Raw genomic sequence first — 12,548 nt, 5'->3', positions numbered from 1 at the left:
TACAGTTTTAAAAAAAGGATCCATTTTTAATTTACAAGAGTTCTAAATGTACAGAATTCTCCTTTAAAAAAATTGTTATACACAATAAATACAGTACAAAAAAATTTATCTTACAGTACTAGTTTTGTCTCCGAGATTTCAAAATGTGGCGCAGGAGGCTGGAGGCAGGAAGAACAGAGGGAAGACTGGCTGGGGAGGGGACCTGGTTTCTTGTTTTGCTCAGATTTCAAGTCGAGGGGTAAGAGCTTAGGAAATCTCTCTCTCACTCACTCGAGCACAGTGTATGGAGACATAGGTCAGGCAGCTGGAGGTGCACCCATGAAAACGACACAGGTGCCCCAGGGCACAGCGCTCTAAGAAGTTGGCTCCTACCACCCCCTCTCTGATTTCCTTTTATAGCCCGTGGGGGCAGTGGGAAGAGGCTGAGCCTGTATATACGGACCTGGCAGCTCCAAGCTCCAACGTGACCCGGGAGCCACACAGACAAGACCATTACCTGGAGCAGTGAGAGCCACCAGGTGCCCCCACCCCTGGCAAACACATGTGTCCCTGGACAGAGTGGTGGAGTGTGCCTGAAAGTGGGAAGAAACAGGAACTGACACACCAGATTGTCCCTCGATTGGCAAGGGGGACAGTTTACGTGACAGCCCCTCCCCTAAATCTGACCCACCATCCCCACCCCCCAACAACCCAGCTGAAGCAGGAGGCATGGAAAGAGGCCTTTGTGACTCAAATAACTTAGGCAAGAAAAACTGTCAGGGGATTCCCCGGCTCGTGTCCCCAGGAGGCTGAGGTCAGATGCCCAGCTGCCCCTGGCGTCCGCGCAGAGCAAGTGATGGGGAAGGGAAGTCCAGCCGGGTGTTATCTGTTCAACGTCCTGGCGCCAAGGCCGCCGTTGTGACTAGAGGGTGGGTAGGCCTCTGGCCTGTGCAGGGGCGATGGAGAGGTGGGTGCGACGGCTGCAGCGGTGCTGTGAGGATATGGGGGTGCGGGTGTCCGCCCGGGGGCCTGCTGGAGGTTCAGGATGCTGTCGATGGCACTCTGGAGGTGTTCCGTGAGCGTGTCGTCCTGTGGGCTGTCACTGGAGAAGCTGGCCTGGTCGACGTCCGGGGACTCAGACTTCCGCCGTTTGGCTGGGGGTAATGGGGGCGCCTCCCAGCCCGGATCCCCGCTACCCCCTCCTTGCCCAGCACTGGCCGTGGGCTCTGGCGGGGCCCCCTTCAGCACGCGCTGGTATAGCTCGTCCTCCACAGCGGCTAGCTCACGGATGAGCCCACTGGTGGCTTCGTCCACTTTGGTCGGCAGCGGTACTGGGCTGCCAGCCCGGGCTCTGCCGCTCCCTGCACCCTCCAGGGCCCCGCCGCCTGGGGCCCCCACGTTCTCACGGTATGTCTTCCGCAGGGGCAGGCGTGGGCAGTGGGGGGCTGGGGCAGGTGGCCTGCGGTCAGTGGTGGCAGGCGGTGGGTGGTCCACAGTGCCGTTCATCTGGCCCGTGGGTGGGGGTGGCGGGGGCCGGGGTGGGGGCTCAGCCGCCTGCAGGGCTGGGGGTGGGTGGTGCACCGGGTCCAGCGCCGTGTTATGCACCACCTTGCTGCGCCCGGCCTCCTGCTTGATCTTGAGCTTGAGGCCTATGCGGCTCCGAGCCTCGTAGGTCTTGATGGGCGGGCGGCTGCGGGAGGGCATGGGCCCATCCTCGTCGGCGTCCAGGGAAGAGGCCGCGGAGGAGGATGAAGAGGAGGACAGGGAGGACGACGCCCGGGCCCAGGTGACCGAAGGGGAACCACCTGCCCCGCCATGCCGGATCACAAGTTTGGTGGGCAGGTGTGGAGGGGGCTGGGCGGAGGCACCAGGCGCAGAAGATGATGGGGGGCCATGGCCTAGAAGCCGATGGCCCTCGGAAGACGCTGCCACAGGGAGGCCCAGAGAGCGTGAGGAAGACACATACTCATCTGCAGAGTCAGGGCACAGAAAACCCAGGGGGTTAGGAGGAGGAGGAGGGGCACCTGTTGCCTTCTAGGAACTGGACTGAGCAAACCTTCCTCAGAATCCCAGGATGCACTACTGGGTGCATCCTTACCCGCAATCCCCAACCAACCTCCCCCCCCCCAACTCTAAAACCACTTGGTCTAACATGATGGTCACTAGCAATGAGAGGCTCATTTAGGGTTCAATGAGTTAGAAGAAAATAACAAGTTCAGTTCCTCAGTCATGCTGGCCACATTCCAGGTGCTCAGTAGCCACACTAGCCAGTGGCTCCTGTATGGAATGGCAGAGACACAGGACGTTTCATCTCTGCAGAAAGCTCTGTTGGACGGCGCTAATTGTTTTTATATATATAAATACATTTTCCCCTTGAAAAACTGGGGGAAGTATCTCATTTGATCGCAAGACTTGGGGTGAAATGACATGAGATTATTTATGGCCTTAATTTACAGATAGGGATAATAAGCTGGTATCATCATTTTACAGAGGAGGGCACAATGGCACAGAGAAGTTACTTCCCCAAGGCCACACAGCCAGTAAACAGCAGAGCCAGGATTTGAACCAGAAGGTCTGACTCCAGAACTTTGCCTCTAACCACCAAACTGTCCCACCCTGCTGAAGACCACCCTGAGGCTTAAGAATTGCCCTGGGCCCCTTCTGTACCATGGCTAGCCCTTCGTACCAATTTCTCCTTTAAGTACCAATGACTGCTTTAGAAAAATTAAGGTCCAGGGCTCAAGAATAAAGTAGAATGAAGGTACACGCTGAGGACAGAAAGCAGGAACGATTCTTTTTTTTAAGGAAAGCACTGGACTCGATTGGCACTGAATGTGGGACAGGACTGAAGGGATACTTTGGAAAATCAGCAGCTGGGATTTACATACTTTCCTGAAGATGGGAGACCAGGGTGAAGCACCTCAGGTGCAAAATTGAAGGAGAGCCCCCTTCTGTCTTCTATCCCATGGGAATGACAGAGTCTTTCTCCATCCCAGGATGGAGGAGGTGGAAGTAAAACAGGTGATGGAAGTACAAAACAGGGCTCTGGTCTGAAGCAAGAGGTCCCAGATGCTCATACAGTAGGAAGGTGGGGCCCAGGCACCACCTGGTGGTGGTGTAAGGTGAGGCCGTGCACCCCACTCCTGCCTCCAACCTAATTCTGGTGGTGTCTGGGTGGGGTGGGGATATCTCTCCCTTCTCTCCCTTCTCACCAGGCTTTTCCTTGGCCAGCTGTTTATCCAAGGCAAGGGTGGTCTTCTCCTCCTGAATGAACATTCGGTCGATCATTACCATCTCTGCTGAGGGGCTCACCCTCTGGGCGTGGGTGGGGGAGAGAAGAGAAATGGGCAAGTGAACAAGCAAGGAGGAAGAAGGGACACCAGAGACCCAGGGGGATGTGAGCAGCTTCCGAACAATCCTTGTGATCTGACCACATGCCTTCCTCCCACCCTCCCTCCTAGTTCCCAACTAGGAAGGAAGGGGACTTTGACCCTACCCGGGACTCCTCCAGGAGCAAGAGACGATATTTATTGAGCATGGCCTGGGTGCGTTTCAGCAGCTGCGTGGAGACCGTCTCAAACTCCTCATCCACTGCGAGGAAGAGAAGAGATGCAGGGGTGGAGATATTGGGGTACTGTGTTCCCCAAAGTCACAGAGCATGCACCTGTCCCCACCCCTTCAGTGCCCTGCCCTGGTCAGGGACAGCTGCTAGGCTGTATGGGCCCTCAGGACACATCAGGAGAGTCCTCACCTTTGTGGTAGTCATTGGGGGAGGGGAGGGCACCCTGGTAGACGTGGTAGGGCAGGAGGCGATGCAGGGCATCCTCGAAGGAGGGAAAGGCTGTCTTGTAGTCAGGGTGCAGGACTGAGCCCTGATGTTTGTGCAAATGCTCCAGGAAACTGGGGTTGGATGGGGAGAGACCACATACACACAGCCGGGGGTGAGAGCCAGGCAAAACCAGTGTCACTGACCCTTTGTCCCAGGCCACGGCTGAATGCAACAACAAAGGGAAAAGGAATACTCCGAAGGCAAGTTAGCATGTGCTAAATGGGCTTGTCCCACTGAATCCCTGGCCAGGACCAAAGGAAGTACATGCTGTCATTATCCTCCTTCTATAGAAGAGGAAACTGAGGCTGGGGGAAGTGAAGTGCAGTCACTCCCCACAGTACAGGAAAGAGGAAGAGAGAGAGCGGGAGCTAGAGGCTCACTGTGCTACTCTGCCTCCTGCCACTTGCTTACTCTCCCTGTTGTCATCTCTCCCAGGAGACAAGCCCAAACCCACCTACCCCCTGCTAAAGACCAGCCACCCTGCACACTGTGGGCAGGAGCGCCGTCTTATTTACTGCTGTGTGCTCAACACAGACCACAGGCCTAGGTGCCGAGCAAAGATAGCCGTGGTGGGAGAAGGGGAGACTAAAGGTCTGAGGGAACTGCACAGCTGCCCAGGGCTGCAGCTGGGACAGGCACTCAAGCCTGCCCCCCTACTTCTGGAGGGTGGTCCACTCGACCCCCCAAAACATAGGTGGAGGCGTGTGGAAACTCACTTGGCTTCCTTGCTGGGCTGGAGCGTGGGGGGTTTCTTCAGGCTGCTCAACTTGCTCTCATACTTGTGGGGAGAGAGTTGGGTGAGAGGCAATGTGACCGGGAAAAGCCTTCCCCACTGCCCTGACCCACTCTCTCCCTCCAGCCTGGGACAAAGACTTCTCACCCGGGTGGGGGTCTAGCCCCAGCTTCGGGATCCCATGCCCATCAAACTAAATCTGCAGGGGAGGAGAGGGCGACAGGAAGGCGGGAGCCTCGACCTGGGTCCCCTCCGTCCCCTCGCAGGGGCTGCTTTCTAAGCATCTCACTCTCCATGACAGGTGGCTGGCTCCTCTCCCCCATGACCACTCCTCTGATCTACATGGTCCCGATCCTCTCCCTACCCCTGGTTCATGTCTTTTTGCCCCAGATTTCTTCATGGTCCCCCATCTTGGTCCAGGCACAGCTGGTCTCTGAGTCTCCCAATTTCTTGGGTCCTGTGCCCTCTGACCTTATGTTCTTTGCTTGCCTTCCCATCCCCTGAATACAACAGGTAGTCTCTGCCTTGTTAATTCTCGTTCTGGCCTCCCTGTCCCATCCAATACCAACCTCTCCTGCCCAAGCTTGTAGCCTGGACTCTGCCCCTCCTTCCTGTGTCAGTGTCACCTGCTCTGCCCCTGGTGACCACTTCTTATACTGCCACCCAGCTATCTGGGTGCCCCTCTGTCCCTGTGCAACTATCCTAGTGTCTCTGCCATCTCTAACCATCTGTCTGGCTCTCACGCACCCCGTCCTGTCCCTGTCTGGCTGTTCTCAGGGTTTCAGCTGCTTCTGTCTGATGTTCCTATTTCATCCTACCCCCTTTATTCTTGGTGTCTCCCTGCCCTGTCCCAGTTTACTGGCAACATCCAGGTTCTGCCCTTGTCCCTGCTCTGAGGGCCTCTTACCTGCAGCCCGGAGGACTTCCCTGGCCCGGATGAAGCAGCCTTAGCCATACTCAGGGTTGGGAGGTTGCTGGCAAAAGCTTTGTTCTCAGCAGGAAGCAAAGGAGGGAGGCCTGGGGGATGTAGGTGGGAGGATAGGGCCCACAGTCACTGACACAAAGGCCCCTCCTCAAATGTGAGCCCCAATCCTGTATCCCTTCCACTTTTCCTCCTGCCAGTTTGGCCCCCTCAGAGCCGGGGAATCAGCCCTGCCTCCTGCACCTTCCCTTGGTCCCCTGAGGTCTTAGTGACACCCCCACTCACATGACCCATAACTCTGCCCCAGCCCATCCTCCCTGCTCTCAGCCCCCGCCCACACATCTCTCCCCTACCTGCAGTGGCCATGGGTGCCGGGGCAGTGGCATGGCTGGGGGCAGTGGGGGTCCCGGAGGGGGCCTGCCCGCTGACCAGCACAGAGGCAGTGGGGCTGGCGAGGGGCCCCAGGTTGGCGGAGGTCTGTGGGGTGCCGGGGGCCCCCCCAGCCTTGTTCTGGAGAATGATTCCGGACGGCACCTGAGGAGGGATAGGTGGTTGAGGGGTGGGGGGCATAGGCTAGCAATGGGGCCAGGGCTGGGGATGAGCAGAAAACCATAAAGCAGGAAGGAGTCCAATCTGACTGAGTGGGCAGGGGCAGGGGAAGTTGGTGGTCCCTGCCTCCGATTACCTGGTGAAATCTTTCGAGAAGAGCCTTCGGCTGGGGCAGCGCTGGGAAGGGGGTGGTCACCATCTGGAAGGTCCGAGGAGGCGGTGGGGGGAGCGCTGCGGGCTCGGGGACCAGGTGAAGGGTCGGTGGGGGTGTGGGGGACTTGTGGGGCCCCTGGGTGGGTGGGAATTGGAGTTGGAAATCGGAAGGCGTAGGGGCTGACAACCTGGTAGACGTCTCGGAGGAGGAGGCCACGGCAGAGGTGGTAGAGGTCGGAGGGAGGTGGGGGGCTGGGGGTAGTGGTGCCTCAGGTGGCTGGGATGGGGGGCGCAGAGGGGGTTGGGGTGGGCCTGGTGTGGTGGGGGCTGGGGTGCTGGCAGGTGTGGGAACGCCCAGCTGGTTCTGGATGACAAAGATACCAGGCAGAGTAGGGGTGGCTTGGGGTGGGGGGCAAGGGTGCAGGGCTGGCTCTGAGGGTGGGCGGGACACGCTCTGGGGCTGGGAGGGTGGGCGGGAGTGGGGGCGGGAAGGTGGGCGGGAAGGGGGCCTGGCAGGGTGTGGGGAGGGCATGTGGGGACTGTCTCCCAGAGGGGCCTGGTGAGGTAGTGATGGGGACGAGGACGGGCCTGGGCCCTTCAGTGGAGCTGCTGCCGGGATCTGGGCAGGGGGGAGGCAGAGGGAAGGGGGTAGGGGTCAGAACCAACCTTAGCACTCACTGCCCCAAGACACTGGAGGCCCAGCCACGCCCACTACAAACCCCTTTCTCAGCCCAACCTCATCCTGAGGAAGGACCTCTCCACGGCTACCCATCCCCTCCCCTTTTCCCAAGGCCCAAGCCAATCCCCATACCCCACTGCCTCCACATCCTACGGCCTCCAGTCCCGCCTCCGCCCCCCAGCTCCCCAGAGGGCAAGCCCTGCAGGGTGGGACGGCAGCAGCAGAGGAAGCAGCAGGGGTGGTGGTGGCAGCAGCGGCAGCAGCAGTAGCAGCAGCAGCAGCAGCAACAGCGGTAGGGGCACCACGCCAGCTGCCCAGCAAGAAGGCAAGAGGGCTGGGACAGCGACACAACAGTAGGGGGGAAGGGGCACGTAGGCCAGCATCAAGGCAGCTGGACCCACCCACCTATCCAGCTAAGTTAAGGCAAAGACACCAGCATAGGGGCCTGTGCTGTGTACAGGGCCACAGGGGCTGCTGAGGAGGACAGCAACTGAGGGTGAAGGGTCAGGCCTGGGTTCGCAACCACAGGGTGGGGGATTCTGAGTGCTGGCACAGCTTTTACGTATCCAGGGCACCTGCCTGCATGTGCCTGTGTAGCTGTGGCTGCAGGCCTGGCTGGAAGCCACACAAGCTCCTAGGTATAGGTGCATGTATGCACACATACCACACGTTGGAGGGGCCTGTGTCTGCACACACATGCCAGCCACCCAGGAGCCAGCTCTGTAGCACGCACTTAGCCACCTCACTAAGACACAGAGGAAGCACCTTGCCCGTCTGCACCCTCCTCCCCAGGAATCCTAACAGCAGTAGCCACTGTGTAACCATTGAGCACCACCAATGGGCTGGCACTGTGATGCTCGCTGCCACAGAACCAACATCTTAGTCACCCCTCATTGGGCTGGCCACCTGCACTGGTCCATGTGATCCCTCCATGGCCTTGAGAGCAGTGATCACACTGGGCCCATTTCACAGACAAATGAGGCCAAGGAGCCAAAATGTTCAGAGTTTCCAGATGAGAGAAGTGGAGCTGGGACTGAAGGCTAACATTTGTGCTCATCTTGTTACCTTAACGCTACCCAAAGACTTCTGGGTTGTTTCGAAAAGCTGATGGAGAGGACCCAGGTGACCTGTCCAAGGTCACAGTCCAAAGCTCAATCTCTTTGCATGATTTCTGAATTATCACTAGCTTTGGCCTCCAAGTCCTGGAATCCTTCCAGCATCCCTTAAAAACTTGTCCCTGAATAACTTCTAGCAATTAAAAAGCAAAAGAACCCCATCTATTCATCCATCCTGACATCCCCAAAGATTTACCACCTCCAAGGAGAAATCAGAGGATAGCCCTTGGTTCTCATGCAAGACTGGTGGGATTGTCCGTAGACGATACTTCTGGAAGACAGCTTGGCCTGGGGACTTTGAAAGAGTTACAATCTTTGATCTAATAATTTCCCCTCCAAGTATCTCTGATAAAGAACATTCAGATGGTCTGGCAAGGTGGCTCAGTGTAAACTCAGTGTTTTAAGAGGCCAAGGTAGGAGTATATCACCTGAGGCCAGGATTTGAGACCAGACTGGGCAACATAGAGAGATTCCATCTCTATAAAAAAAAAAAAAGTAAAAATAAAAAATTAGGCAAGCCTGGTGGCACATGTCTACTGTCCCAGCTACTGAGGAGGCTGAGGCAGGGGGATCACACTTTAGCCCAGGAATTCAAGGCTCCAGTGAGTTATGACCTGGCCACTGCACTCTGGACAAGAGAGTGAGACCCCATCTCTACGAGAACAAGAAAAAGAATAGAAGCCAGGTACAGTGGCTCATGCCTGTAATCCTAGCACTCTGGGAGGCTGAGGCAGATGGATTGCCTGAGCTCAGGAGTTTGAGACCATCCTGAGCAAGAAAGAGACCTAGTCACTACTAAAAATAGAAAAATTAGTCAGGAGTAGTTGTAGGTGCCTATAGTCGCAGCTACTTGGGATGCTGAGGCAAGAGCATAGCTTTGAATCCAAAAGTTTGAGGTTTCTGTAACTATGATGCCGTAGCATTCTACTAAGGGAGACAAAGTGAGATGCTATCTCAATTAAAAAAAAAAAAGAATAGAGAATGTCTTTGTTCTCAAGGGCTGAAATGTTATACCAAAATGTTAAGGAATACAAGAACATAACGTGTGCAACTTACTCTCAAACGATTTGGGAAAAAACGTGTACACATGAGAGAGTTAAGGATAAAGCTAATGTAGCAAAGGTTTACAATGAATAAATGTGGTGTGGGACCAGCCTCCCAACAACCCCCAGCTATTCCAACCTCCTTGTATTCAGAACCTCCATCCCCACATCTTTCTGCATGTGGCCAAGAAAATTGAGCAGAAGTGATTACATGTCACTTCCAAGATTATGTTATAAAAATAAAGACTATGGCTCCCGTCCTGAGCACTCTCCATCTCTTTCTGCTCGGTCATTCAATTTGCAGGAAGCCAACTACGCATGTCATCAGCTGCCCTTTGGATAGGCCCATGAAGGCAGGAACTGAAGCCTCCTGCCAAGAGCCACATGAGTGCGCTTAGAGGCAGACCCTCCAGCGGAGTCCAGCATTCAAATGGCTGCAACCCTAGCTGATGTCCTGACTACAATGTTATGAAAGACCCTAAGTTATCCAGTTAAGCTGCTTCCAGATTCCCAACCCTTGGGAACCATGTGAAATACACTAATGCTTGTTCTTTTAAGCAGCTAAATTTTGGACATAATGAGCTATGATGCCACCGGCACTGTACCTAAGGTGACAGCTTGAGACTGTCTCAAAAGAAAAAAAAAAAAGAAATTAATACATCTGGGCCAGGTGCAGTGGCTCACACCTGTAATCCTAGCACTCTGGGAGGCTGAGGCGGATGGATTGCTGGAGCTCAGGAGTTCCACACCAGCCTAAGCAAGAGCAAGACCTCATCTCTACTTGAGAAACAGAGGCAGGAGGATCACTTGAGCCCAAGAGTTTGAGTTTACTGTGAGCACTCTACCCAGTGGGACAGAGTAAGACTCCAACTCAAAAAAAAAAAAAAAATATATATATATATATATACACATAAAATTAATACATCTGGCTAAAGAGCAAACCACTCCCATGAAACTTTTTGTATATTTGAAATGCCAAAAAAATAAATAATTTTTGAGTGGTACCTGTGGTTCAGTGGGTAGGGTGCTGGCCCCATACCGAGGGTGGCGGGTTCAAACCCAGCCCTGGCCAAACTGCAACAAAGAAATGGCCAAGCATTCTGGTGGGCACCTGTAGGCCCAGCTACTCAGGAGGCTGAGGCAAAAGAATTGCCTAAGTCCAGGAGTTGGAGGTTGCTGTGAGCTGTGACACCACAGCACTCTATGGAAGGCAATAAAGTGAGACTCTGTCTCTAAAAAAATATATATATGTATATACATATATATACACACATATATATGGGTGGTGACTGACTGTGGCTCCAAGGAGTGGGGCACCGGCCCCATATGCCAGAGGTGGCAGGTTCAAACCCAGCTCCGGCCAAAAACTGCCAAACAAAAAATTATATATAAAATTATTATATATATATAATTATTTTAGATCTCATTCTCACTAAAAATGCAGACATGCATACACTCCAGGAAGGAAGTCACAAGCCAAATGACACGTTGGGAGAAATGTCTGCAACTCACAGCACAAAGCTCATCTTTCTCACACATAAAGAGCCTCTAGAAATCACTCAGAACGGGTGAGAGAAGGGAGGCAAAGGAGATGATCACACAGTGCACAGAAAAGGAAACGCAAAAGGCTTAAGCATTTGAAGGGATGTTCAACCTCACTATAACAAGAGAAATACATATTAAAAGCACCCTAGGGTACCATTTTTCACCCATCCCATTAGCAATAAGCCCTATGTCTAGTAAAGACATTGACCCAAGGGTCTAAACCTGTGCAATTTGCTACAACTCTAGGAAAATGTCATTTGGCGGTAGCTATCCAAATTACAAATGCACACCTGCTTTGATAGAGCAAACAGCCTTTCAAGAAGTGACCAAATACAGTGGCACGTGTGAGAAATGGCAGGTGAATCAGTGGTTTCCTGCAGCTCTGTGTGGAAAGTCAAAAAAATGGCCTCCTGTGGGAGATAAGTAATGGTCCCTCCACTCAGAGGGAAACTAACAGAGGAATGAAGAAACTCTCCATTGCTGCCAAAGTAAGTGTATAATGGGTTATCTTCTGGACATATCCATATTTGCACTCAGCTGTGTATGCACAAAGAGCCGGAAGGGTTGACAAAACTAAGTTCCTGTGATTACCTGCTGGAGTGGTAGATGGCAATGAGGCAGCAGTGGGCTGGGGAGGTCAAATGGTGTGGGACACCATACCCTACACTTTGAAAAGTACTTATTTATACCCCTCCCCTTTTTTTTGAGGCAGAGTCTCACCCTGCTGCCTAGCTCGAGTACTGTGGCATCATGGGCTCAAGCGATCTTCATGCCTCATCCTCCCAAATAGCTAGGACTACACCTCACAACACCCACCTAATTTTTGTAATTTTAGTAGCGACAGGGTCTCACTCTTGCTCAGGATGGTCTCGAACTCCTGAGCTCAAGGGATCTTCCTGCCTCAGCCTCCCAGAGTGCTAGGATCATAGGCACGAGCCCTCACTCCTGTCCTAAAAAATATTTTTTGATGATTGAACCATGTGGATAAAATCCCTAATTTAAAAGGTTTTAACTAGACAAAGGGAAAAAGACCAAAAGAAAAGTCCATAACAAAATATTACCAATTGCTTGTACACTGTGGTATTACAAGTGATTGGTTTTTCTTTCTGATTTTCTGTATTTTCTAAATTCTCTAAATGAGCATGAAATTATTTTTATAACTTTTAAAAATAATCTTTAAAAAGAAACTACCACATGAGTGTATGAGTGTATTATTTATCTAGAGTGTTTTTTTTTTTAAGAGATAGGGTCTTGCTATGCTGCCCAGGCTGGTCTCAAATTTGTGGGTTTCAGCGATCCTCCTGACTCAGCCTCCCAAGTAGCCACAGCACACAGTTACTGAGAGCTTTCAATTGTGCTGTGTATAGATGGTAAGGTGCTCAACCTCATGCACAATTAGAGAAAAGCACAGGAGGTGTGTCACTTTCCAGGCTGGTGAAGATAAAGGAAGAAGCCCTTGATTGGCACAAATTTTGAGGAGGACCCACTGGTCAGTGCTTTCCATGAAATTTTTGGATGTTATCCTCTAGATCCAGCAATTCTATTTCTAGAAATCTACCATATAAGTACTTTCACATGTGTGCAAAGCTTGGCACAAGGATATTTGTAGGAATGTTGTTTGTTAACAGTGACGAGGAAACTACTTGTATTCATAAAAAGGAGACTGAATAAGTACAAACACGGTGTGTTTGTATTATGAAACACAATAAAGACATCAAAAGAAAGAGGCATGGCTCATGCCTGTAATACCAGCACTCTGGGAGGCCAAGGTGGGTAGATTGCCTGAGCTCACGAGTTAGAGACCAGCCTGAGCCAGAGTGAGACCTCACCTCTAAAAACAGCCAGGTGTTGTGGCTGGCGCCTATAGTCCCAGCTACTTGGGAGGCTGAGGCAAGAGAATCACTCAAACCCAAGAGTTTGAGGTTGCTGTGAGCTGTGACGCCACGGCACTCACTCTAATCAAGGACAACAAAGTGAGACTTTGTCTCAAAAAAAAAAAAA

The 12,548-nt window shown here is 52.9% G+C and overlaps 1 protein-coding gene across 1 annotated transcript in view; it reads right to left on the bottom strand.

Annotated features, from left to right (window-relative positions):
• Nucleotides 1-12,548, bottom strand: part of BICRA (BRD4 interacting chromatin remodeling complex associated protein) — a 91,646-nt gene continuing 79,098 nt past the window's right edge. Inside the window, exons 8-15 of the mRNA XM_003799559.3 lie at nt 6,149-6,784; nt 5,817-5,997; nt 5,449-5,558; nt 4,525-4,586; nt 3,731-3,879; nt 3,476-3,570; nt 3,192-3,294; nt 1-1,949 (exon numbers count right to left, since the gene is read on the bottom strand). Of these exons, the coding sequence (XP_003799607.1) occupies nt 862-1,949; nt 3,192-3,294; nt 3,476-3,570; nt 3,731-3,879; nt 4,525-4,586; nt 5,449-5,558; nt 5,817-5,997; nt 6,149-6,784 (2,424 nt within the window). The 3' untranslated portion in view covers nt 1-861. The remainder of the gene's footprint in view (nt 1,950-3,191; nt 3,295-3,475; nt 3,571-3,730; nt 3,880-4,524; nt 4,587-5,448; nt 5,559-5,816; nt 5,998-6,148; nt 6,785-12,548) is intronic.

Source organism: Otolemur garnettii, unplaced genomic scaffold, assembly GCF_000181295.1.
Source record: "Otolemur garnettii isolate 467f Iridium unplaced genomic scaffold, OtoGar3 scaffold00152, whole genome shotgun sequence".
Lineage (NCBI taxonomy): Eukaryota > Metazoa > Chordata > Mammalia > Primates > Galagidae > Otolemur > Otolemur garnettii.
The sequence above is the reverse complement of the archived record's forward strand: the minus strand, read 5'-3'. Positions and strand labels throughout refer to the sequence as shown.